The sequence below is a fragment of the Trichosurus vulpecula genome, chromosome 7 (genome assembly GCF_011100635.1).
Source record: "Trichosurus vulpecula isolate mTriVul1 chromosome 7, mTriVul1.pri, whole genome shotgun sequence".
NCBI classification, from domain to species: Eukaryota; Metazoa; Chordata; class Mammalia; order Diprotodontia; family Phalangeridae; genus Trichosurus; species Trichosurus vulpecula.
Genome location: NC_050579.1, coordinates 205,874 through 230,491, shown reverse-complemented (window position 1 = coordinate 230,491; position 24,618 = coordinate 205,874). Strand labels below are relative to the sequence as shown.

Sequence of the window (24,618 nt, the reverse complement as noted above, 5' to 3'; positions counted from 1 at the left end):
GCCCCAGGATCATACGACAGGCAAGGGTCAGAGGCCAGGCTCATCCAGCTCCCTCATTTCATAAAGAAAGAAACCAGGGCCCAGGGAAACTGAGTGGGCGGCATCCCATCGGCGTTGCGACTCCACCTCATCACTACCCTGCGCTCTAACCGGTGGGCAGAGCTATGAGTTCCAAAGCTCCATTTAAGTGGGGGGAGCTCAGCTTGGAAATCTCACCTCTCTACTTCTGTACCAGGCCCAGAGTTGAGAACCACCTGCCCCCTCCCTCTTCGAATTCCTTTGATATATAGATTTCCCCCGTTAGATTGTAAGCTCCTAGACGGCGGAGGACTCTTTTTTCCCTTTCAGTATTTGTATCCCCGGTGCTCAGCATAGGACCTGACACATAGTAGGCCTAGAACTGCGGTAGGGAAACTTTAGCTTTGAGGCTACCCCTCTAGGTCCTCAAGTGCGGCCTTTTGATTGAACCCAAACTTTACAACTGAGAAGGCCACGAGTTCCCCACCTTTGACTAGATAAGTGACTGATTGAAAAGATTTGTTCAAGCATCAGTGGCAGGATTTGAACTCCAGATTGCAACTCCAACCCAGTAGGTCTTCCGTTTGTTTTTCATGCTTTCCCTATCCTCTCCATTGTCATATGCCATCATTTTGCTCTGCTCAACTGAAGGGCCTGCCTGTCTGGTGCTTTGAATCTGCCAGAAGTAAAGAAACCAGAGAACTTAGCTTATTGGCTCTCTGATTAATAAGAGACAACCAGTTCTCAAATGAGGACTTATTTTATGCAGAAGGTATATAATGACCCTCCAGCAGAACACAAGTCCTTCCTGCCTACTCCCCAGGAGGGCAGGGCTGACCTTGACTTTGCCTTTATACCAGGACCCCTGAAAGGAGCCTAGGCACATGTGGCCCCAGGATGAGAGGCTTCAGAATCTGGGCTTCTGGGCTAGGGGGCTGCCTGCCACCTAGGCAGAGAGATCACAAGCCAAGGGACCCGCCTATAGTCACTCAGCTGAGCTGGTAAAATTCAAGGGCAGAATGGGCCCCAGGTCTCCAGACTCACTCCCTCTGAATAAAAGTGTTGACCTGTGAGTTCATATATGTGATTTAAACCATCTCTACCAGCAACAACTCCACCACTGCCTCTTTCGGGGTGCTGCCCCCTGAGTTTGGTCTACACTCTATGTTGGGGAGGTGAAAATTCTTTTGAAAATGTTTTATCGATACTCATATCCTTTTCTCTACTTTTTTGGTCCAGACCTGGATTTCAGACATTCAGGGAACTCCCAGCAAAGAAACTCCCTCTACCAAAGCATGTCAGCACCTGCTCTGCAACTTGGAAAGTGGCCTTTGGGCACTAAATCATGGGGGCCCAAAGTCACGTGGTCACTATGGGTCACCTAATCTGGGACAAAGTCTAAATCCACCAGGCTAGACTTTATGGGTTCTGTCAACGTATCTGAACCACGTTCATTTAGGAAGCTTCCCTCTAGAATTCTGGAACCTTAGAGGCAAGGGGATAGAGGGAAATGGAAGATGAGCAGCAAGCCTCCCCCTCCCCAACTCTCTCTTGTCCAAATGAAGTCAGAAAATTAAGTTAATTTTTGCATAATAGGAGACAGAAAGAGCTTTGGGACAGTGTGACCCACTGGGGTGTAGGATTCTGGGTCAGTAACCCTTCACTGCTTGCGTGACCTTGGGCAAAGAAGGGTCCAACTCTTTGGGTTCTGTTTCCTTCCCTACAAAATAAGGGAGTTGCCCTAGGAGACTTCTCAGGTCCCTGCCAGCTCTAAAGCTTCATTCTCCCCCTTCCAGATACCAGAAAGGTGCAGGCAGCATCTGCTCCAGTCTACAAACCACAAACCCAAAGGCTTAAAATTGGGCTTTCTGGGTCTGCCCACATCTACTGTGGCCTTTTTTTTTTTTTGAGGATTCTGATCAAAAGGGCCTGGTGAGGCCGATCGTAGTAGGCAGGGGGGTGAAAACGATTCTCGGGAATAAGGAACACCTGAGTTCAAATCTGCCGCAGACAGAGCCCTGGACTAGGATCAGCCTCCTTATCTTTAAAATGGGAATAGGGCACCACCTGCCCCACAAGGTCGTCTGGAGAATGAAAAGAGCTCACCTGTGCTAGTTATTATTATGATCACTGGAGGAAGAAATGTCAGAATGAGGGGGCTGGGGGTGGGGGCTAGGCAGTCCCCGCCCCCAAGGAGCAGGCTCCCAGTAAGTTAATACAGGATACGGCCAGAATCCCCCACCAAGCACTTAGCACATGCCAGAGCAGAGCATTTTGAATGCAAAAGTCACTGGAAACAGAGCTTGGTCTCAAGGACCATTGCCTGGTTATGAATACAACAAGTGGATATAAAATGACTGGAGAGGGCCAATGCCTTTGCAACTGGGGCAATCAGGAACAGGCTTCCGGAGGGAGGGAGCATTTGAGCTGAGCCCTGAAGGAAATGAGTGGCGCCAAGGGTTGGAGGTGAATGCCAAGCTGTGCAAAGTCATGGAGGTGGGAGATGTGATGCCTTGTAGCTGGTAAGAACTGTGGCTAACTTTCAGACAGTGTAGACTACTTGTAACCTAGCCATTCCTTCTTCAACGACCCTGCAGAGAAGCCTCCCAACCTGCTGGAATCCTTCCTCCATGATTATTGGCACTTACTGGATACCAGGAGGAATATGCCAGTTTTGCCATCCTTGGACTCTAGCTCGGTGCACATCACCCTCTGCCATGCACTCTGTGCTCACTAGCTTTTCTCCCAGCTGGACCTCCTATCTCCCTCTTACAAGCTCCTTAAGGGGGAGGACCCTTATAATTTTGTGATGTAGCAGAGTACCTGGCAGGCATATAGCTGGTGCTTAATAAATGCTGGTTGATTGCTTGAATCCCTAGCCTACTGCTTGATATGGAAACCCAATCACAAAGGTAGCACCAGACTTGGGGTTAATTCTGTCTAACTCAAATTATTTTCAGCTGCCTCTTCTCCTAAGGGAGACTGATAACCAGAGCACTGAAATGGACTGGAGTGTGTCCACCATCCTTCCTTTAATTGGATCTTCCATCTCCTAGCTCCATCCATCTGCTCAGTCAAGCTCTGCCCCATGCTAGGAACCCACTCCCTTCCTCATTTCTGCCTCTTGGGTTCTTCCCTCTTCCTCTGGGGCTCAGTTCAAATGTTACCTCCTCTGGGAAGCCTTTCCTGCTCCTCCCACCCCCCAGATATTAACTCACCTGCCCATTACCCTCTATTTACTTCTGTTTGGGCTGAATTCCCCCAAAGTGGAATAAACATTCTTTGAAAGCAGGGACTGCTTTTGTACCAAAGAGGAATCAAGAAAAACCAGTGAGAAATATTTACCAGACATCGTGTTCTAGGCATCCCTTCTCTTAAAGAGCACGCATTGTGATGGGGAGACAATGAGGAATTCTTATCAAACTTTGGGGAGAACATGGACAAGCCAGGCAGACATGGAGGGAATGGGCGCATCGATGAGATCGGAGATCCCCTCAAATCACCCCTATGCGTGCCCAGCACACAGTAGGTGTTTTAAACAGAACCTTTGCGATGGCCTCTCCCTAGAGGCTAAATAGGAAGGAAGCTGCGTTTGGACTGGAGAGGGGAAGGGAAGGAGGTCACGAAACATGCGTTTCTTTGGGTTAGAGTTCTGTCATTCTGGCAGAAGACTCCCGAATTGGCAACATGTCCATGACCTCATCGTTCCAGACTCTTAATAAAAAGACACTACTGCAGAGCATGAGGCTGCTACTTCCTCCCACCCTCTCTCTGGGGAATTCAGAAGCCAGCTTTCAATGTCTTGAACTCTCTTGGAGTTCAAGACTCACTAGGTTCCAGGGTCTGGGGTGACTGTCTCCTCCACCCTCCTCTACTTGAGTGGTGAGCAGCTAGCCAACCTACCCTGATTCCCTGCGCCACACCCCCCCCCCCCACTTCCCACTCTCCAGGCCTGGAACTGGGAGGCAGTGTTCCAGAGCCTTTAGATTCTCATTTTAAATTCAGGGACTGTTCTTTTGTGGTCCCCATCATCCTGAGGACATGCTGGGATGCCTGAAAGGTGTGGAGGAAGCAAAGAATTTGGAGTGGAGTGGTGAGTTCTAATTCTGGGGTTCTGTCACTGAAGCGGGAAAACTGGTACGGTGGGGTCAGTGGACCTGGATTCAAATCTCATTTCTGTGACTTCCTATCTATGGGAACATGGACAAATCCTGAAACTTCCCTGGACCTCAACTTTCTGATGAATATTTCTATAAACTGAAGGGGTTGGACCAGATGATCTAACCTAATGTCCTTCTCAACTATGATGAACCCACCTGTAAAATGAAAAAGTGAGGCTATGGTCTCACCCAGACCCCTTTCAGCTTGGTGCCAGGACCCTTTTATGCTAGATCACAGCCATACTGAGGAGGTATTTGGGAGGCCGGTTACCTCGGAGACAGAATCAGAGGGGTGAACAGCACAAAGCTTGGCCCTTGGCTAGAGGAGCTGGGAAAGCAGAGACAGTGTAACTGAACTGCATCCCTTCAGCCTGCTCCTGTAAAAGGTCCATAGATCTTGAGGAGGCTCCTCAGTGATGGGAAGATGAAGCGAGGGGCCAGCGTGGAGTCCCACAGCCAGTCTGTGCCAGGGGAGGGGTTTCTAATTTGAAGGCCACACAGTCTTCTCCTTAGGAGGGAAGGAGAAAGATACTGAGAAACATGACCCAGACTAAGGGGCACAGCATGAGGGAGGGCAGGAGGGAGGTTTCCCCTGGTCTGTGCATTCCCAAGGCTCCTGTCCAGTGTGAATTCTCTTATGTTCAGTAAGGGCCGAGTCCAGCATGGAAGCTCCCGGAGGCCAGGAAATGTGCCTGGCACACATCAATACGGACCTGTGAACTTAGTGCTTCCCCAATAGAATAACATTTATACACATAGGATATATAACATTTATATATGGCTTCTAAGACTGTGAAGTACTTTAAAATTATTACCCTGGAAAGCAGATGCAATTCTTATCTCCATTTTACAGATGAAGAAACTGAGGCTGGGAGAGGTAAGGTGACTTGCCCACGGTGGCACAATTAGTAAATGTCTGAAGCAAGATTTGAACTCAAGTCTTCTTGACCCCTAAAAGTCCACCATCCACTGTGGTCTCTTGGCAGAGAATACCCTGGGAGGGATGGGCAGAGTGGAAGGGGCAGACTGGCTGGCTAAGGGCCTAGGGACCATCCCAGGTCCTAAGTGCCAGAGGCAGGATTAGAACCCTGGTCTTCCTTTGGACTCCTAAGCCTAGAGCTCAATCCACTAAACTCAGGGTGTGAAAAGTCATTTCATTCAAAAGCAGTTTTTCTAGGTGGGATCCAGGCATAATACCCCATTGTCCTCCCTAAAGGTCAAATCTTGATACAACAAAGGCCAGACCTGCTCCTTCAGGAGTGAATCTTACCGAGCGGGCCTTAAAATAGAAAGTGCTCCAATTTCCCTTCTGGGCTGCTCCCAGTTCGGGGTCCCTGGGCCTGTCTCACAACCACCCAGGGGTTCAAGGGTTACCAGCCTCATTTTACAGAGGGGCAAAGGCGGGAGGTGGAAGCCATCCCTGGAGGTTGGGGGTTTTGTCCTGGCTCTGGCCAGGAAGAGGGGTGGGGTGGGGGTGGGGGTGGAGAGGTCCTTTGAAGTCGAATTTGTCCCGCAGGCGGCTCATCCCAGCAGCGACCACTGAGGCTTCCCCTTCCCCCCACCTTCAGACTCCAAGCCCGATGGATTTTACCTCAATAAAAATAACAGCTAACGTTGGCAAGTTCTGCAAAGTACATCACAAATGTTCCCTCGTTTGAGCCTCACAACCCTGAGAGGCAGATGCTATGGTTATTACCACTTTACAGATGACAAAAACAAGGCAGACAGAGGGAGATGATTTGCCCCAGGTCACACGGGATTTGAACTCTAGCTACTACTCCCCTCCTATTGACCAGGAAACCCTGGAAACCCTTCTCCCCCCACTCCCCCCGAACTTTCCCCAGAACTCTCCTTAAATTTTCACAGTCTGGCATTCACCTGAGGCCTGTACCCATCCCAGTCATCCTCTCGACTGGCCTTTCATCGTGGCCTGTGCCCAGTCTCCCAATTCTCAGCCCTTCCTGGTCTGTTACCCTCTGGATAGCCCCTTCCTTACTTCCCACCCTTAATCTTATCGAGACCACATTCTCCCTTGGCCCCGTGGTGCTGGCTACTTCGAGATCCTTCCCAGTCTTTTCGGTTTATAAGATCCATCTTGCCTCCATTAATGTGCTTAGACTCCTTAAGAGTCTGGCCAATATGGCAGATTTTTAGAATCATGCCCACCCTCTATAGGTGTTTTAATAAACCTTGTTTTTGGCTGAAAGAAGGCTTGGGTTGAATTCATTCGGGCAGAACCTGCGTATTGTTATTTCAAGGTCTCAGCACCCCAAACCTCAACACTATCACAGTCACCCCTCAAATTCAGGTCCCCCTCACCAATGGCCTCCCCACTTTTAATCTCTCCCCAGGCCAATTCAGCCTCCTCATGGCAGTCAAGGCCTGACCTGATCGCTCCCCCACTCAATAAACTGCAGTGGCTCCTGACTGAACATCAGAGTCGGAAGGGACCCCCAAAGCCGTGTGGTCTTGTTGTGCCGGAATCCGCCCTGTAGTGGATTGGACCAGCCAGGGGGACGAGGGCCTCTGATCAAAGATCAGTTCTCTACTTGGCTCTTAAAACTCATCCCAGCCTGACTCCAACTGGCCTTACCAGGCTTGTAACTAGTCATTCCCCTTCCGGAATTCTAGATTTGAGCCGAACTGGTTCCATTGCTTCTCCTCATCACTGACTTTGGAGGCAGATGACCTGAATTCAAATGCCACCTGACACTTCCTGAGTGACCTTGGGCAAGCCACCACCTTGGTGACCAGAGAGCACCTGAACACCTCCCTACCATGGCTCCATAGTCCCAACTAGTGCCGTGCCACTCCACGGCCCCCCTCCCTCCCGCCCCACACCCACACCATGCCTGCACCGTGCCCCAGAGGATCACAGATGGGGAGCTGGAAGGGCCATTAGAAGAGACATTGGAGGCCATTGGGTCCAACCCACTCATTTGACACAAGAGGTTAATGGCCCAGGGTCACCAAAGAAACAAGTAAGGCTTGGGCAGGATTTGAACTCAGGTCTTTGTGAAGCCTAAGGGCAGCTAAGTGGTGCAGTGGATAGAGTTCCAGGTTGGAGTCAGGAAGACCTGAGTTCAAATCTGACTTCAGACACTAGCTACATGACCCTGGACAAGTCACTTAACCTCAGTTTCCTTATCTGTAAAATGAGCTGGATAAGGAAATGGCAAACCCTTCCAGTGTCTTTGCCCAGAAAACCGCAAATGGAACCACAGAGAGTCGGATAGGACCGAACAACTTTGTGAAGCCCAAGATTCTTATCTACTCCAACATTCCACTCCTCTTCCTCTTCATTTTCTGGCCTCTAACAGTATGAACCCCACCTTGCCCCAGCCCTTTCTCCATCAATCATGGCTTCTGGCTCCACTGACCATCTCTGTTCCTATTTGTACGCTCAGTGCTTAGCATACTGGAGGAGCCTGAGTAGTCCTGTCCTTCCCCTCCCTTCCCTGTCCTTCTCCTGTCCTTCCCCTGAGACTTCCCTGCTCCAGACTGAATTGTTTCATAGGGCAGCCTCCACCTCTCTGGGCCTTTCTTTGTTCCCTCATCTGTAAAACAATGGGGTTGGCTGCAAGGTCCTCAAAGTTTGTAATTTATGGTCCAGTGATTCTCCCCTCTCTATGACACACTTTCAAGTCTCCTCCCAGCCCTCTTTGATGCCCAAGAGCTCTTTAAATTCCTCCAGAGAAGGGAGCACAACAGCCCAGATGTGGCTGGCCCAGAGCCCAGCCTGGGACTAGCTCCTCCTTCCTGGGCGCTGGCCTAAGATTGTATCAAGACTTTTGTTTTTTGGCGGCTCCTCCATCCCTATACTGACTCATCCTTCCCCTAGAGCCCCCGGGGCCTTTTCAGGGCCTTTGTAGTCCAACCCGGCTCCAGCCCCTCACCATGATCCTCTGCCTTCTTTCTGGCCTGGAGGCCCCTTGGATCCCAAGAACCTTTCCTGGATCTTCCTCCAAAATAGCATTAAAAGGGTTGATGGGCACAGGACCCCACCTCCCTGGAGACCCCACCCTGGCTGCAGGGGAGTTCATCTGCCACCATGCTTCTGTCCATTCAACCAGCTGACCCTACCTGTCAATGATCAATCTCCATCTCCTCCTGCTGTCCACCAGGATGCCGCCAAAGGTTTGGCCACAGACCCTACCACAACCTCTTTGGCTCTCCCTACCCCCACCCCATTCAACAGCCTTGAAAATCTGTAGAAGGAGAGTTTGTCGTTATGGACTATTCTTGATCTGTTCTAGATTTCTTCTCCAAAAGGCTCACAAACCAACCTTTCACCGTCAGATACCCCAGTGGAGCTCTGACCTCCTCAGTAAGGAAGTGCCCTCCCACAACACAGATCACAACCTCTCCTTGCCTGCTGACCATCCTGGGTGACTCATCCTCGTCCTCCCCAGGAGCTTGCTACCAGGCTCACCCACAATGCCCGAGGCCCTCCTCACTTTGTCTCAGCACCATCCTGGCACCACTTTAGTGCCCAGACTGCCCTCCCCTCCCCTCTTTCCATAGGACCAGCTCATCTTCTCTTCCAAGGAATCCTGAGCCTTTCAGAAGGTGCTAAGTTATGGATGGGGACCAGTGGCTGCAGTGAAGCCAAGTGAGAAGCCTGGTGCTTGTTCTGCCCATCACTGTCATGATAAAAACAGACTGGAGGAAGGAGGGAGGGATGGACTCAGGTCTAAGAAAGCCAACATGGCCTAGCAGATAGAGAATGCTGCCCTGGGTTCAAATTCTGCCTCTGACACTTTCTCCTTGCTATAGGATCATGACCAAGTCACTGAACCTCTGCCTGCCTCACTGTCCCCATCCTTAAGATGAAGTCAAAACTAGTCCCTGGCTCCCAGGGTGGTTGTGAGGATCCAACGAGATCACGTGTGAAACATGTTCTGCAGCCTTCGATTAGACACAGTGCCCCAAGAGTATTTAAAGCTTAAACACAGCCCAGGTGTGTGCATGTGCTCACACACCCTATACATGCATGCAAAGTCTAAACACATCCCTATGCACACGTATGTGAAAGTACTGTATACATGTGTACACATGTATGTGGCATGACCCAATCAGGAAGGCCTGCATGCAAATCCAGCTCAGACTCTTCCTTGCTCTGACTGCCTCAGGCTCATCTGTAATGGGGACAATGATAACATCGACCTCCTGGGGTTGTGGGGATAAAGTGAGTTAATGTTTAGAAGCTCTTTACAAACCTTAAAATTCTGTGTAAATATTGGCTATTGTCAGTAGGCTATATAAATGTGTCCAGAGCTGTTAGTGACCCAGAAGAGGCAATCCTCAGAGCCCAGAAGCCCTGGGTTCAGATCCTGTCTGACTCAGAGCCGAGAAGCCCTGCCTGATTCATTCCTATTCTCAGTGCCCCAGACCACTGTCTAAGGCCCTAAATTAAAAAAGCAGCTACATACACTCTGCATTCATCCAATTTTCTCCTCTTTAAGTTCTCGATAGCAGCATCTAGTTGGGGGGTGGGGGGTGCTAACCTTGTGTCACAGCCCCTGCCCCTGGCAGGGTGGTGAAGCCTGTATAGGGAGGGAGCCCTTCTCAGAATGCTTTTTTTTTTAAAGTCATAATTGAGGAATTGGTGAAAATAAGTAATTTTTTCCCATTCACAGGCCCCTTGAAATCTCTCCAGGGACCCTGAGCTAAGACCCCCTGATCTGCCTCAGTTTCATTTCACACCTTTCCATTGCTTTCTCCTCCAAAATTCTCATAGCCTTGGGTTGATCCATGTCCAATGGCTACCCCTTATGGGTCACCTAATACAGCACCCTCCTTTACAGATGAGGAAACAGATACAGAGAAGCTAAGAGTTTTACCCCACATCACATGGGTGGAATATTTAGCATTAGAAGGACCTTAGAGGTCACTGGGTCCAGCTCAAGATGGACATACAGATGAGGGAACTGAGGGTGGTTGGCCAATTTGCCTAGGGTTATGGGGCTGGTGGATGTTTTAGGCAAGATTCAAATTCAGGTCTTGCCTGAACTGACCTGAGTCAGGCACTCACTCACTCAGGCCTCACTGTTGTGGTTGGAGAATTAGCTCTTCTCCCCTGCCCAGCCTTTATCGTAGGTGGGACCTAGTCCAGTCCTGGCCCTCAATGGGCCTTTATTGAATGAAGTAAATGTGCCTGAACCTAGACAAAGGCTGCCCAAAAGGTCATGCCGGGGGGATGTGACTCTTCTCAGGACACTTGTCCCTTGAGCTTCGTTGGAAATTGTACATCAACATTGAATATCTGGCGAGCTGAGCTCACGCATGATGGTAATGGGGACGAATCTTTGCGAGGACCAAAGATTTACTTAGAGTGGAGATGAAGATCCAAGTAGGGAGGAAAAGAAATCTGAGCAGGCATGAGCCAGAAGCCAAACTAGGGCAGTGGAAGGGCATGTTGTCATCCATAGACGTCTATAGACACTGGCATCCTCATGATGGGAACTAGCTTTTTCTTTCATTAACTTGGGGACTGGAGACTTCTCCAGAACAGTCCCCAAGATGCCTAAGAAACAGCAAAAAACAGAGCAAAGAGTACCCTGGAGGACCTGGGTTTGAGGCATGGATTAGCCCCTTCTTACTGGTAAGACCTTAAATAAATCAAAGCCCTTAAGCTCCAGACCTGACTTTGCTAATCTGGTAAATGAAAGGTCTGGTGTTATGGTCTGGGTTCAAATCCCAGCTCTGCTACTTACTACCTGCAGGACCCTAGGTTAGTCACTTAACACCTCTAGGGTTCAGTTCTCTCATCTGTAAAATGAGATGTCTGCTTCTGTGCCAACCCAGTTCTCCAGCTAAAGGCACAGGGAAATCAGGCAGCAAAAGAACACTCTCCTGCCATGGGGAGGCCCTGGTCGGAGGCCAGGGAGTAGAGAAGAAAAGTGATCCTGCCCATCATCCCTGGCTTGGACATGGGGAAAAAATGCTGGATTTGGAGTCAAAGAACATGGGTTCAGATGCCAGCTCTGATATTTACAATAGATTATTTTAATAATTTGCCCCTGTCACTCACTTATTACGTAACAGCTGAAGTTCCCTAGCATCCTTCAAGGCTCATAGCAACAAAAAGTTAGGCTAACTCTTTAGTTTTACAGACCAGAAAACTGCGGCACAGAAAGGAAGACACCATTTGGTCCAACCCATCTCTCTAACCAATAGTTCCCCCTCAACAACATCCCCAGTAAGTGATTGTCCACATTCTGCTTGAAGGCTCTTAGTGATGGGAAGCTGACTCCTTCTGGGACAGCCCATTGCACTGATATATGTATGGCTGCAGTTCTTACGAAGAGGTTCCCAATTACGCCCTCTTGGCAGCTTCCACTCCCGGTGCCGGTTCTGGCCTCCGGGGTCAAGCAGAGCCCGTCCAGCTCCTCTCCTACCCAAGAGTCCTTCACTACTTGATGCCAGATCTCATATACTTGAGCCTTCTTTTCTCCAGGTGGAATGGCTTCCTTCAAGTGATCCTCAGTGGGTTTGGTCTCTAGTATCTTCACCATCGTCATCATCTGGAGACCTTCCAGTTTGTCGGCCATAACCAGATCTCTGTTTCCAGTGCTCTTTCTACTATACTTCATAGCAAAGTCTATCAAACACATATTTCTAAATTCCTATTATGTTCTAGAACTTGGGCTTAACTGGGTGGAATCCAACCGTGAAGCCTCATAGTTCTGTTTCTACCTTCCTCGCTCTCCAGCATCATAGAAGCCTGGGAGGAACCTCAGAAGCCACTTAGCATGACCCTTCATTTGACAGATGAGGAAATTGAGACCCAGAGAGAGGAAGAGACTGGCCCAAGGTCACACAGGTAGGAAGAGCAGAGCTGGGATCTGAACCCAGATGCTCTGATCCCAGATCCAGCATTCTTTCAGGAGTTAATTGTGGAGCCATGTTACCAACCCGGCTGAAGAAAGGTTTGTTGGGTCCCACTAGCCAAGGGACTGGGGTCCTAGATGGAAGCTAGCTCCTTGGGACAATGTGCCAGCCTCCTGCCCTTTTAGCTCAGTCTGATGTTGGACACAGTAGATGCTTCTTGTCTCCTCATCTGCTAAAAGAGACTGGCTCTGGGCAGAGAGGGTTATTGGAGCCTTGGCAGAGACTCAGTAGACTCACAGCTTAATTCTCTTAACACTGTGTTAAAGCTAAAACAACAGGTGTCCATGGAGACCCAGTGGGGCAGACCATCCCCGATTCACTTGTGCAACCCAGTCGAATGGATTGGCAGGACAATAGCCTGGGCAGTCTTCATTGGGGGCTCTGTGAGAACTGCAGACCCGTAACCTTCCCCTTGGGAAATGCTTTGCCACCCACATTGACCAAGATCTCTTAGACAAACCATTATTTAATCTCTAGATAAACCACCAAATTCTGAAGCTCAAAGGGACCTTTTCAAGGTCACAGACTCTAATTCCATTGATGAAATGGTCTAGAAAGACTAGTTAGTCTCCTACTGACTAGCTGTGTGACCTCTGTCACTGCCCCTCTCTAATTAGATTGTGAGCTCCCCAAGGGCAAAGACTAATTTACCAGATTATAGATCTCAAGTTAGAAGAACCTCAGAGGCCGTCCCAACACCGTCCAATTTACAGATGAGAAAGTTTAGGACCTAGGAGGTAAATGACTTGCCCAGGGTCCCAGCAGTAGTAACCGTTACAGGTAGGATTAGAACCCAGTCCTCTGCCTCCAAAGCTCATTCTCTTTGCATTAGGCTGTACTGCTTGCCAGGTGAAAGCTTGTTTGTTTGTGAATTCTATTTCCTCCTCCCTTCTCCAAGGCAGACCCAGCTGTCACCCATCTCTCATATGCCTCCTCCACCCCCCTCCAGGGCCCATTTCCAGTTGTCCTGATCTGTATCTGGCCATGGACCCAGATGGCTCTGGAGGAGAAAGTGAGGCTGGTGACTTTGCACAGCCCTGCTTCACTTAAATTCAATTCACTTGCAATTCATGGCATCAGCTTCCTGATGTCATGGTCCTCTTCAAGAAGGAAGGACCAACAGCAGCGACCATGCCCCTCCACAATAGTCCCTTCCCATCGGCCTCAAATCATGTTGGGGTTCCCTAGGGTCCTTCACCCATGCCCTTCCTGTGGGAGGTCCCAAAGGGTCCTCTTCTTCCTCAGCAACCTCCACCCACTGCTTGGCCTTCAAGTACTGAGGAAGCCAGATACTGTTCAGATGCCTCCCAGATCTCCATGGCTAGCCTTGACCTCTTTTCTGAGTTTGAGCATTGCAGTAGGAAAATCATTGGATAGAAGTGTTCAAAGACACCTAACCTCCATGGGCCTCAGTTTCTCCATTTGTAAAACAAAACTATCGGACTCAACGGTTTTGTAGGTCCCTTGCAGCTCTGGACCTTGGATCCAGGATCCACCTCCAACAGTTTGTATGACATGCATTCCCACCTAGCTGACCACTGCCACCTCAAAGTCCACACATCCAAACTGAGTTTAGAACCTCTCCCTCTCCCTCAAATGTTTCTGTTCAAGGCAGCACCATTTGGCCAGACTCACACATCCTTTGTGGGCTTGTCACAGTGGCTGCTTCTTCCTTCTCTCACACATAATCAGCTATCCAGACCTGTCAGCTTCACCTTCTTATTTCAGGCACCCTCCCCTCTTTGTTTCTAAGACTGCCACCTGCCGTATCCTCCTAAACGATCTTGTCCACCTCTCCATTGCCCCTTCTCATCCAACCTTCACACTGTGACCAGACTCACCATCCTTACGTATGGATTCACTGTTCAAAAATCTGCTATGGCTGCTTATGGCCTCCTGAGTAAAATTCAAACCCCTAGGCCTGGCATTCGAGGCTCTACACAATGTCTCCACTTTGCCTTCCTAGGCTCATCTTTCCCTTCTCCTATAAACTCCTCACACTTGACCTTGGCTTCAGTTGTCCCTAGACCTGGAATGCCCTGGCTTTGTTTTCATTTCTACCCATCTTTAAAGTCCAAGTCAAATGTCAGCCACTACAGGGAACCTTCCCTGGCCCCCATTCCTCTCCTCCTCCTTCTCCTTCCCTTCTAGATCTCACAAAGTACCTTCTCCAGTTAACTCTTTAATGTATACATCACACACATTTTATATGATGCCTGTCAGGGTGTGAGCTTTAGACTGTAAGCTCCATGAAGGGAGAGATGGGCTAGATCATATCTAAACTTTGTTTCTTCCCCAGAATCTGTTCTTAGAAATGTTCATTGAGTGAATCAACCAGTAGCCATTTATTAAGTGCCTACTGCATGCCAAGCTCTTTACTAGGTAATTGGGAATCCAAAAACATCAATGAAACAGCCCAGGCCTCAAGAACCTACCAGTCTTTTATCAAGAGGAAACAAACTACACACAAGTACAAGTTAGTTTTGTGGAAGAGAGTCTTAGCAGGTGGGGGAAAAACCAGGAAAGTCTTCCTGAAAGAGGGGTGTTTGAAGGAAACTAGGCATTTTAAAAGGCAGAGGTGAGTATTGAAGGCATTCTAGGCATGAGGGACAGCCAATGCAAAAGCCTGGAGGTGGGAGATGGAGATGATCAAGCAGTTCAGTTTGGCTGCACTGAAGATGATATGTAATAAAACTGGAGTCAGGTTATAAAAAAGCTTTAAAAGGCAAACAGTTTACCTTTGATCTTGGAGGTAACAGGGAGTCACTGGAATTTACTGAGCAGGGGACTGACATGGTCAGGTTTGTAATAGAAGTGATGCTGTGCTTTATGGTTTACAAAGCTCTTTTCTCGTCTTCTGCCTCACCTGTTAAAGGGCACCAGCTGCCCATCATCTTCCACCTGCACTTGTTGCCTAATCAGTTTCATCCTGGGGAATTAGTGTAATTGGCCAAAAGATTCCAGGCGGGAGCTAAAGGGATAAAACTGATCTGGGGGGCTTCATTAATCTTCATTAGTGGGGGGTGGGTGGGCGGGCTTGAGGACAGAAGCCAACTCAGTGCTCACTCTTTTCCCTTCCCAGAAAGCCCACTGCCCTGCTCCTGGGCCTGCCTGCCAGTCACCCAAAAATGCCCAAGAGACTACATCACTGATCCAGGAAACTGAGTGGGGCTCATGCAAAGCTCAGAGTTTCTTTACAAGTTTGGAGGACAAACATTTCTCAAACTTTGACAAATATGCCTGTCCCAGGCATGAGCCAGCCAAGCCGTCTGATTAAAGGCCTGAGTCTGATGCAGCTACAATCCTCCCTAAATGCCTCAGAGTCAGGCACTGAGGGTCCTAGGGTCTCCAGGGCAGCACCAATGAAACCCAAACTGGATATAATGAGCCTAACAGGCTCTGGGCCCACCAGCCTAGCTAAGGTGGGAGAGGCTCACTGACAAAAGCCTGGCCACCAGATGAGTACTGGGGGTCACAATCCATTAACTTTCCAGGTTTAGCACCCATTACCTGCTGCCCTTTACATGCACTCTGTTCTAGCCAAACTGGCTGATTCCTTGTGCAAAGACATTTCACCTCCAATCTTGTGCATCTGTTCAGGCCGTTTCCCACACCTGGAATGTATTCTCTCTTCACTTTGGGCTCATTTGGGGGGTGTTGGTTTTTTTGTTTGTTTTTTTGGGGGGAGGGGTTTGTTTCTGCGGAACAGCACACATGTACTGATGCTTTAATTGACTGAGTCTTGACACCCACCGAGATGAAATCACAGATAATCAATTAGAGCTTGAAAGTCCACAAGTCAACAGGCATTTATTAACCACCTACCCTATGCCAGGCATTGTGCTAAATGCTGGGAATACAAAGAATGGCCAAACCAGCCCCTGCCCTCAGGGAGCTCCCAGTCTGATGGGGCAGACAACACCTAAGTACAAACAAGACAGAGATGGAATGGACAGGGAGTGGTTTCAGAAGGAAGGCGCTAAAATAAGGAGTACCGGAAGGGCTTCTTACCGAAGGTGGAAAGTGGGAGTGTGGACCTTGGGCGAGTCACAGCCTTCAATTTCCTCCTAGGTAAAAGGAGGAGTCTGCACACTTCGAGACCTCTGAGGGCCTTCGGGCTAGAAATCTACGAGATTAGAGGTTATCTAGTCCATACTGCTCTCCTTCACTCTACAGATGAGGAAACCAAGGCCCAGAGAGATTAAGTGCCTACTGTGTACCAGGCACGAGTTATACAAAGCCAAAAAGAGAACGCAATCCAAAGTGCAGAAGCCTGGTAATGGACTGAAGAAGGACCGGCCACTACCGAGGTATTGGACTCAGCATTCTTCAGTCTCGCATTTCATCAGCACCTCCCCCACTGTAAGGCAGTGCTGGGCTGGGTTAAATGAGCCAGAGAGAAATGACAGCAGCCCAGAGAGGAAAGGCCTGGGAGCCCTTGCCCAAGACACACAAACATAAACATACAAAATGACCCATGGAGAACAAGGCAGGAGTTTCCAGGAATGTCTGGCATCCAGCATCTGTGTCTCTGGAAGGCTTTCCCACACACCTAGCTTTCCATCCATTCCCTAACTACCTTTGGCCCCTCGGATTGACCAACAGCCAGCTTTCCCCTTGCAAATAAGGACTAGCTCTAGCGGGGGAGGAGCTGCTTTCTTCCGTCCCCTCTCCAGGTGGAAGCAAGAAGACAAAGAGGGGAGGGAGAGGAGGAGACCTGGGAAAGTTATTCTCAGCTAGTTAGGAGAAAATCCAGAAAGCCCCTTCCGAGCTCAGCCCAAAGGTTGGCTGATGGATGGCAAGTGCCAATCCACTTGTTTCCAGCAGAGAATCTTGTGCTTCCGGCTCCCTGTAAACCCAGCGATAGTAGCCAAGGCTATCGCACATCTGGGGCCAGGGCCAGGGAGCCCAGCAGAGACCTTCACACTTACACTGGCTCCTGCGCCGCCAAGGCTACGCGGCTGGTTAAGCCAAGGGCAGTGCCGGGCTCAGGAATCCAAATAGCTTCCGCCCCTCCACCCCACAGCTATCACTCCCATCTCCACTCCAGATACCCTTCCCTCCCTGGCGCAAGGGAAAGGCCCCACTGGGACACACACAGAGGCCGCTCAGTCTGGAACACTCCCCTGCTCTCCTCTCCTCCCATCCCCTGGAGCGGAGTAGGAAGGCTGCCCTCCCATATCCCACGGCAGAAGGCGGACAGCCAAGAGGAGAAGGTCAGGGTCGGGGGATTGGGGAGAGATAAGGGGAAAGAGCCGAGAGGATGGCAGGTGGTACTGGGGGAATTAGCGATGACTGGCCAGGAGGCTGGATTCAAGGGGACAGCCAGACAGCGGGATGGGAAGGCGGGAGGACGAGCGGAGGAGCAGCAGGCCAGGAGAGAGCGGCCCACGCCTAAAGCTGGGGGGAGGGGGGGCACCCGGACAATGTCCCTAAGGTTACAGCGCGGGAAGGAATCGGGGCGGCTTCCCATGCCAGTGGTGGGGGTGGGGAAGGGGGCAGGAGGGGCAGAGGCCCCAGGGGTCGCGCAGGGGCTCGGAGCCGGTGGATAGAGCTGCAGTCCAGCCCTACGGAGTTTGGGGCGGGGACGAGGAGGGCTGCGTGTCTCGGGCGCAGTGGATTGGAGAGGGAATGCTACAGGTCTACGGCTTACGGTCGCAGGGGATGTCGGCGTGGGGACCACGGGGAGGGCACCTACCGTCGGAAGAGGCTCTCCATGTCCTTGATCTGCCGGCGGCTGAACTCCGGGAACTCAGTGTACGGTTTGAAGACCTTGGTGGGCCGGGGCCGCGCCGTGCCCTCGTGGATGCTTTGGCGCCGGCTCAGCTGAGCCTTCAGCTCCGAGTCGGCATTGGCCGTGAGTTCCTTAGCCGGCGGCTCCTCCCCGGAGGTCGGGGGGCCCCGGCTCCGGCTTCGGCTCCGGCCCCGCGCGGGCTCCGACCGCAGCCCGCGGTCCTCCCCGTCGAGGCCGTTCTGTTGCGGCCGCTGGCCTACCTCGGACTCCTGCTCCAGCCTCAGCCGCCGCTGCAGCTTCAGGGCAAGCTCCTGGGTGGCCATGACCTTGTAGCGTCGCAGGCCGGGCTCGGAGAAGCGCGCGTGCAGCCGCCCCGACGGACTCACAGACAGATCCCTAGCTCACTTGCTCACTCACTCCCTAACTCTCTTCCCGACCTCGGCTCCGAACTGTTCTCAGATCCCGGTCTACCCAGCCAGGCTAAAAGGGAGAGAGAGCGGGTGGGGGCGGGGCGGGGGGGCGGAGCCCCGTGGTCCCAAAGCGAGGTCTGATAGAATCTGGGAAGTTGCCCCCAGTAGATATCACAGACTGTAAGTTCGAATCCCACTTCGGCTACCTGGCTACCTGTGCGCCCATGCACGAGCCCCTTCTTTTTCTGGGCCTCTTTAGGGCCTTCTCGGTAAATCGAGGGGTTTGGATTAAGTGACATCTTAAGTCCTAACCCCGTTTGCCTCAGTTCCTCATCTGTAAAATGAGCTGGAGAAGGAAATGGCAAACCACTCCAGTATCTCGCCAAGAAAACCCCAAATGGGGTCACGGCGAGTGGAACACTACAGAAACGACTCAACGGCAAAGTTCTCAGCCTCCTCCTCCCTCCCAGGCCGCAAGGCCAAAGCTCGCAGAGAGGAAAGCGGGTGGTGCCATCCATCCCTCCTCCCTCTCCCAGGATGCCGAGACAGTCCAGTGGGGATTCCCTTGCAATAGCCTAGAGCTCTAAGGGCCTTCGAGGCAGCCCATCGAGGCCAATCCTCCTTTCACAGACGAGGAAACAGAGGCCCAGAGAGGTTCACTGATGTGCCAAGGGCAGTCTCGGGGATCCTCTTCCTTCTTGCGCGTGCGAAGATCTTGAGCCGCAGCCTAAGAGCATCCGCAGCCTTTCGCCACGGGCCCGGGGGACCTCTTTCTCGAGTGGCTTCACATGACTCCCCCTCACATTCTGCATTCCAGTCAAACAGACGTTCTTGCTACTCTCTAAGACATTCTGTCTCCAGGCCGGCCGGTTTCCTCCGAGTCTCGGCTGAAGTCCCAGTTTCTGCCAGAAGCGATTCTCGTCCCTTCCTCCCCCAGCCCGTAAAGATCGCGCCTTCCCTCGGACCTTATCTTCCCTTGATCCTGTGTCGATCTTGCTGCACGTGGTTCTTTCCGGTTGTCTCCCCCGTTGGCCTGGGCGCTCCTGGAGGGCTGGAATCTTGTTTTCGCCTTTCTTTAGATCCCCAGCACATAGTAGGCTATGAAGAGGCGATTGTTGATTAATTGATTAGTTAGCACTTGTGTGAGAGAGTGTCTCCCCTTACTCCCCAAGTAAAATGTTGCCTCCCAGAGGACGAGGGATGGTTTTGATTCTCTTCCTGACTCCATGGAAGGGCACAGTGCCTGGCATATGATTGGCACTTAGATGGTTCTGGAATCGAATTGCAAGTCACTCTGGTTTCCTTTCAAAGACGCCAGTAGAATTGGAAAACGACATTGTGAAGGCCTGGAGGGAGAGTCAGACTGAAGAGTACAAAGACCAGATACTTACCATCTAGGTGACTCTGGGCAAGTCAGTTCCATATCTCCGAACCTCAGTAAAATGGGGCTAGCAAGTAAGCCCTCTTGTGAGGGTCAAAGGAGATAATATATGTAAAGTACTTCGCCATCCTTAGAAATGCTAAGTAAATGTTACCTTTGTTATTCTTTCCATCTCATTCTCATCTTTCCTCATGGGGTTTAGATAAAAATGATCCTGGAACAAGTCACTATCCCTGATTATTTATTTCTTCTTCTTTTTCTTATTTTATAATGCCTGCCTCCTTCCCCCAGAGAGGCTGCTGTGTAAGTAGCCTGGCTTCCTGAAGGCTGGGTAGGGTGGGCAGGGCTGGTTATGTTTTTCTTTGTTTTATTTGTTTTGCTTTTTAGGCAGAGGAAAGCTCTGTATTCATTTTTTTGTTTTGTCATTTTGTTGGTTTTTTTTTTTTTGGCTTAGGATTATCCTGTCTTAGTTTTTTTAGTCATTGATATTTTATTTTTTATATCACCTAATTTTCCCTCTATGTCTCCTCCTGCTTCCGCAAGCCATGCGTTATAACAAATAACTTTTTAAAGGAAGAAAAATCAGCTAACTGGATTAAGACATAGAAAAAATCTGCTGCAATCTGCAGTGTTCCAGGTCAGTGGAACCCCATCTCTCCAAAGGATGGGAAGAAGGGGAGGGGTCTTCTCATTTCTCTTCTTTGGGGGCAAGCTTGTAACTTCACATTCTTTTTCTTTTTTATGGTCCTTTCTTCCATTTAGGTTGCAGTTATTGTCTTGGCTGTTTTCCTGGTAATACTTCACTCTGCATAAATTTACGTACAAATGATCCCCTTTTTACAGCACAGTAATCTATTAAGGCTACATATTCTAAATAGAAATGTTATGGGCTAATGAATGCAATGTAATGAATATACTAGAGAGGTACAAGTTAGTAGGTTTCGCCAATGCTGACATTTGACATTTTAATAGTTTGTGTTTGGCAGGTGGCTGCTGCCCAGAACACATCAACATATTTATAAAGAGATTAACTTTGACGTCTTGAAGATAAACACAGTTACAATTCAGCATCCCCCCCACCTCCAAATCAGCAGTGAGTTTTTATATACTAATAGTCCTAGTGATACAGGGCTGGATTTGGAATCAGGAAAACCCAGGTTCAAGTCTCTTTTCTGACATTGGTTGGGACATCTCAGCATCACCAGGGAACTCTCTTAGACTATCTTGTCTCCTGCTAGTTTCCTCACCTGGGACTCCTCACACTGATGAAGTTGATAGTCCAAACCAAATCCAATCCCATCCAATAAATTAAGCACGTACTGTGTGCCAGGCACTGTGCTAATTGCTGGGACCAAATGAATTAGTCCGGGACCTTGAGCCGATTCCCCACTGGGGACTGATGGGAAAGCCTGGACCAGTCTAGTAGAGGATGGGCAAGCAGGAATGGGGCGCTATCTGCAAACTGGAGGGAATGCTAACATTGATGAAGCTGCACATTCTCTGGATTAGAACAGCCCTTTATTAAAGAAGATGAAGCCATCAGTTAAATTAACAATTAGGAGTGTAAGCTGCTGGTCATAAATGGAATCTCACCATGATAGTTACACTGTACAATAGAGGTGTTTTTTAAATCTCTTCAAGAGTTGAAAGTATTTTCCATGCCACTATGCTATGATATCATTTATTCCAACAACATTCCTTGCAGACTAAGGGAGACAGGTTTTTCTCACCATCTCCTACTCTGGGGAAAAAGGAAGCTAAGTGTCTCAGCTGCAGATCACAAAGCTGAGCAGCAGCAGAACAAGGTTCTCTCCTATCAACCCCAGGCTGAAGGAGCACAGGACCCAAGGATCTTGAAGATGTGGTTTCCACTGAAGCAATACCTGCTGAGTATCTTGCTTGAGGCAATGCAGTATAGGGGCTGTCGTGCTGGACTGGGAGCCAGGGAGACCTGGGTTTGATTCCCACCTCAGTTACTTACTAGTTGCTTGACTCTGGGCCAATCGTGTTCACCTCTCAGAACCTTGTTTTGCTCATCTGTAGAATGGTGATAAGGATGGCAGCAACCTAACTTTCCAGGGTTGTTTTGAGTGGATGTAATCCAATTCAGTAAACATTTAAGTGCCTACTGTGTGCCAGGCATTGTGCAAGCCTTAAAGGGCAGTATAAATGTTGGTTGTGATTCTATGCTAAGCACCGGGAAGCATATTCAACGTGTAAGACAAGGCCTCTGCCCCAGGAAGCTCAGCATTTGGGAAGAAAATAAGGCAGTAGCTCAAGTGAATGTAAAAAGTTGTGGTCAGTGCAGTGAGAGTTGTCTGAACAGAGACCTCTTTAGGAGTTAGAAAAAGAGCACCGGTTTCGAGGTAGAAGAGACCACCGAGTCCAAACCCCTCATTTTACAGTTGAGGAAACTGAGGCACACGGGTTAAGTGACCTGCCCAGAGTCACGAAGCTGGGGTCACATTTGAACTCATTAGGATGAGTCTTCTGGATTCCAAGCCCAGTGCTCTGTGCACTATGGCGCCACCTAGCGGCCCAAAGTGAAGTGACTTTCGGTTAAATTTACAAGCTATGCACCATGGGAATTGTCATTTTTCTGACGTTTAAAATATGTGGATTTATTGAAAGGTGTTGCTGCTTGCACCTCCCTCCATGTTGAATCAGAGTCAGTGTCTATATAGGGTGCTTATTATTAGAGGGTTATATAGGCAACTGCCTCCCTTGACTCCCTTTAGTCTTGGGTTGGGATCAAAGCATGTTTTAGGAATTATGAGTCCAAATATAGCTTGCCTCGAATATGGGGAGAATGCAAGTCACTTTAACAAGCATTAAGATCTACTCTGTGACAGGCACTGGGGATACAAAGACAAAACCAAATCCACTCCTGCCCTCCAGGAGCTTATGGTCCACTGAGAGGAAACAACATGTAAACAGATAAATAAATACTATATCTACATATCTATATCTATATATATGTATGTATATCGCACAGAAAATCACTTAGAGAAAGAAGAGGGGAGACACCAATGTTCCTGTAGGAGGTGGCACTTGGGCAAAGTTCTGAAGGGAGTTGGGGAACCCAAGAGGTGGTGGGTAGGGAGGGAGAGCATTTCTGGATACAAGGGACAGCTTGGAAGCCAAGGAGGAGAAGGAGCGGTAAATAGGCCACTTGGCTGAAACATATCGAACGTGCTGACAAGTAATGTGAAACCAGCCTGGACAGATGAGCTGGAGCTAGATTGTGGAAGGCTTTAAATGTCAGGCAGAGGAGTCTGCATTTGATCCTGGAGGAGATAGGGAATCACGGAAGGTTCTTGAGCAGGGGAATGATGGGGTCAAACCTGGGTCTAAGACTATCATTTTAGTAGCTGTACGGCCTCAGACACTAGTTATGTGACCCTGGGCAAATCACTTTACCCTGTCTGCCTCAGTTTCCTCATCTGTAAAATGAACTGGAGAAGGAAATGGCAAACCCCTCCAGTGTCTTTGCCAAGAAAACCCCAAATGGGGTCACGAACGACTGAAGAAGAACAACTGTTCGAGCTCTGTGCTAGATGTTTGGGAAAACGAAGACAAAAGTGAATCAGTTCCTGCCCACAAGGAGCTTGCATTCCCTTGGGGAGGGGAGAGGACCTTGGACACTCACTTTTTCCTGCTGGGCCTCGGTTTCTCCTTTGTAAAATGAGATCGTTGGACTAGGTGATCTCTGCAGTCTCTTCTAGCTCTGTTCCTATGATCTGAACTTACCTGGGGACAGTACAGAGAGAAGAGGTGGCTGTAAGGGACATGGCCAATGGGGAATTGGCCAAAGTAGCAACTGATGAGATAAGTGGCTGGCAGAGGTGCAGTGAAGATAAATGAAAGGGTGAAATAGCATTTTTTGAGCGCTCACTATAATCTGTATCAAAGGGCTTGCCTTCTCAAGGTGGGAGGGTGTTTGAAACTCAAAAAACGATTAAAAGAAAGAATGTTAAAAACGGTTTTTATATGTAACTGAGAAAAAAGTAAAATAAAAACATTTCCTCTAAAAGAACTTACTTTGTGCGAAGCACTGGATATAGAAATGCGCAAAGTAGGTGAAGGGAACAAGTTTTTATATATCACATATATGATGTGCCAGGAACTGGGCTAAGCACTTAACAAATATCTCAGTTGATCCTCACAACAACCCTAGGAGGTAGGTACTATTATTTTCCTCATTTTACAGGGGAGGAAACTGAGGCCAACAGTGTTAAATGTCTAGTAAGTATCCGAAACTGAATTTGAACTCAGGTCTTCCTGACTCCAGGCCCAAAGCTCTACAGTACCCTGGGCCCCCCCCCCCCCGCCCCGTCAAGGAGAAGAGACAACACATAGATGGTTTTGGCTGCTGGCAGATGTAAAGGTCCCATAGTCCTTGGGGTGTAGTAGCAAATCGGATATTAACGTTCCTTCTTTTATGTCTTTTCCACTGATAAAATGACGGTCAGTGTTTGATGTTGAGCCGCTTGACCCTGCCAAGGACTTAGGGGGGAACAATGTCCTTTAGTAGCTACAGCTGCCAGGGGTGGCATCTCTGGTACCTTATCCCCCTCCAATGGAAAAGAAAAGAAAAGCAAAACTCTCATAACACTTATGGAAAGCCAAACAAAACACCCCGCCCCCCCCTTCTCTCATCGTCACCTCTGGGTTATGAGGTGGGCAGCATTTTTCTTCATGAGTCTATGGGAGTGAAGGCTATGGAGTCACGAGTTCAAATCCAGCCCCAGACGCTTCCCAGTTGTGTGACCCTGGGCAAGTCACTTCACCTGCGTCTGCCTTAGTTTCCTCAACTGTAACATGGGGACAATAATAGCGCCTACCTCCCAGGATTGTTGTAAGGCTCAAGGGAGATAAAAATATTACAGGAGATAATGTAAAAATAAGGTCGCTGTAAACAAGGGCGCATTTAGGGTCAGGGCTAGGGCGCAGCGCCTGGCATGTGGAAGGTGGTTAATAAATGCTCGTTCCCTCTCTCTTTCTGACCAACCACAGCTGATC

General features: G+C 49.4%; 1 protein-coding gene across 1 annotated transcript in view; it reads right to left on the bottom strand.

The window, feature by feature from the left end:
• Positions 1-18,282, bottom strand: part of EFHD1 (EF-hand domain family member D1) — a 48,521-nt gene extending 30,239 nt beyond the window's left edge. The window contains exon 1 of the mRNA XM_036766017.1: positions 17,770-18,282. Coding sequence (XP_036621912.1) covers positions 17,770-18,128 — 359 coding nt within the window. The 5' untranslated portion in view covers positions 18,129-18,282. The remainder of the gene's footprint in view (positions 1-17,769) is intronic.
• Between the last annotated feature and the right edge of the window lie 6,336 nt (positions 18,283-24,618).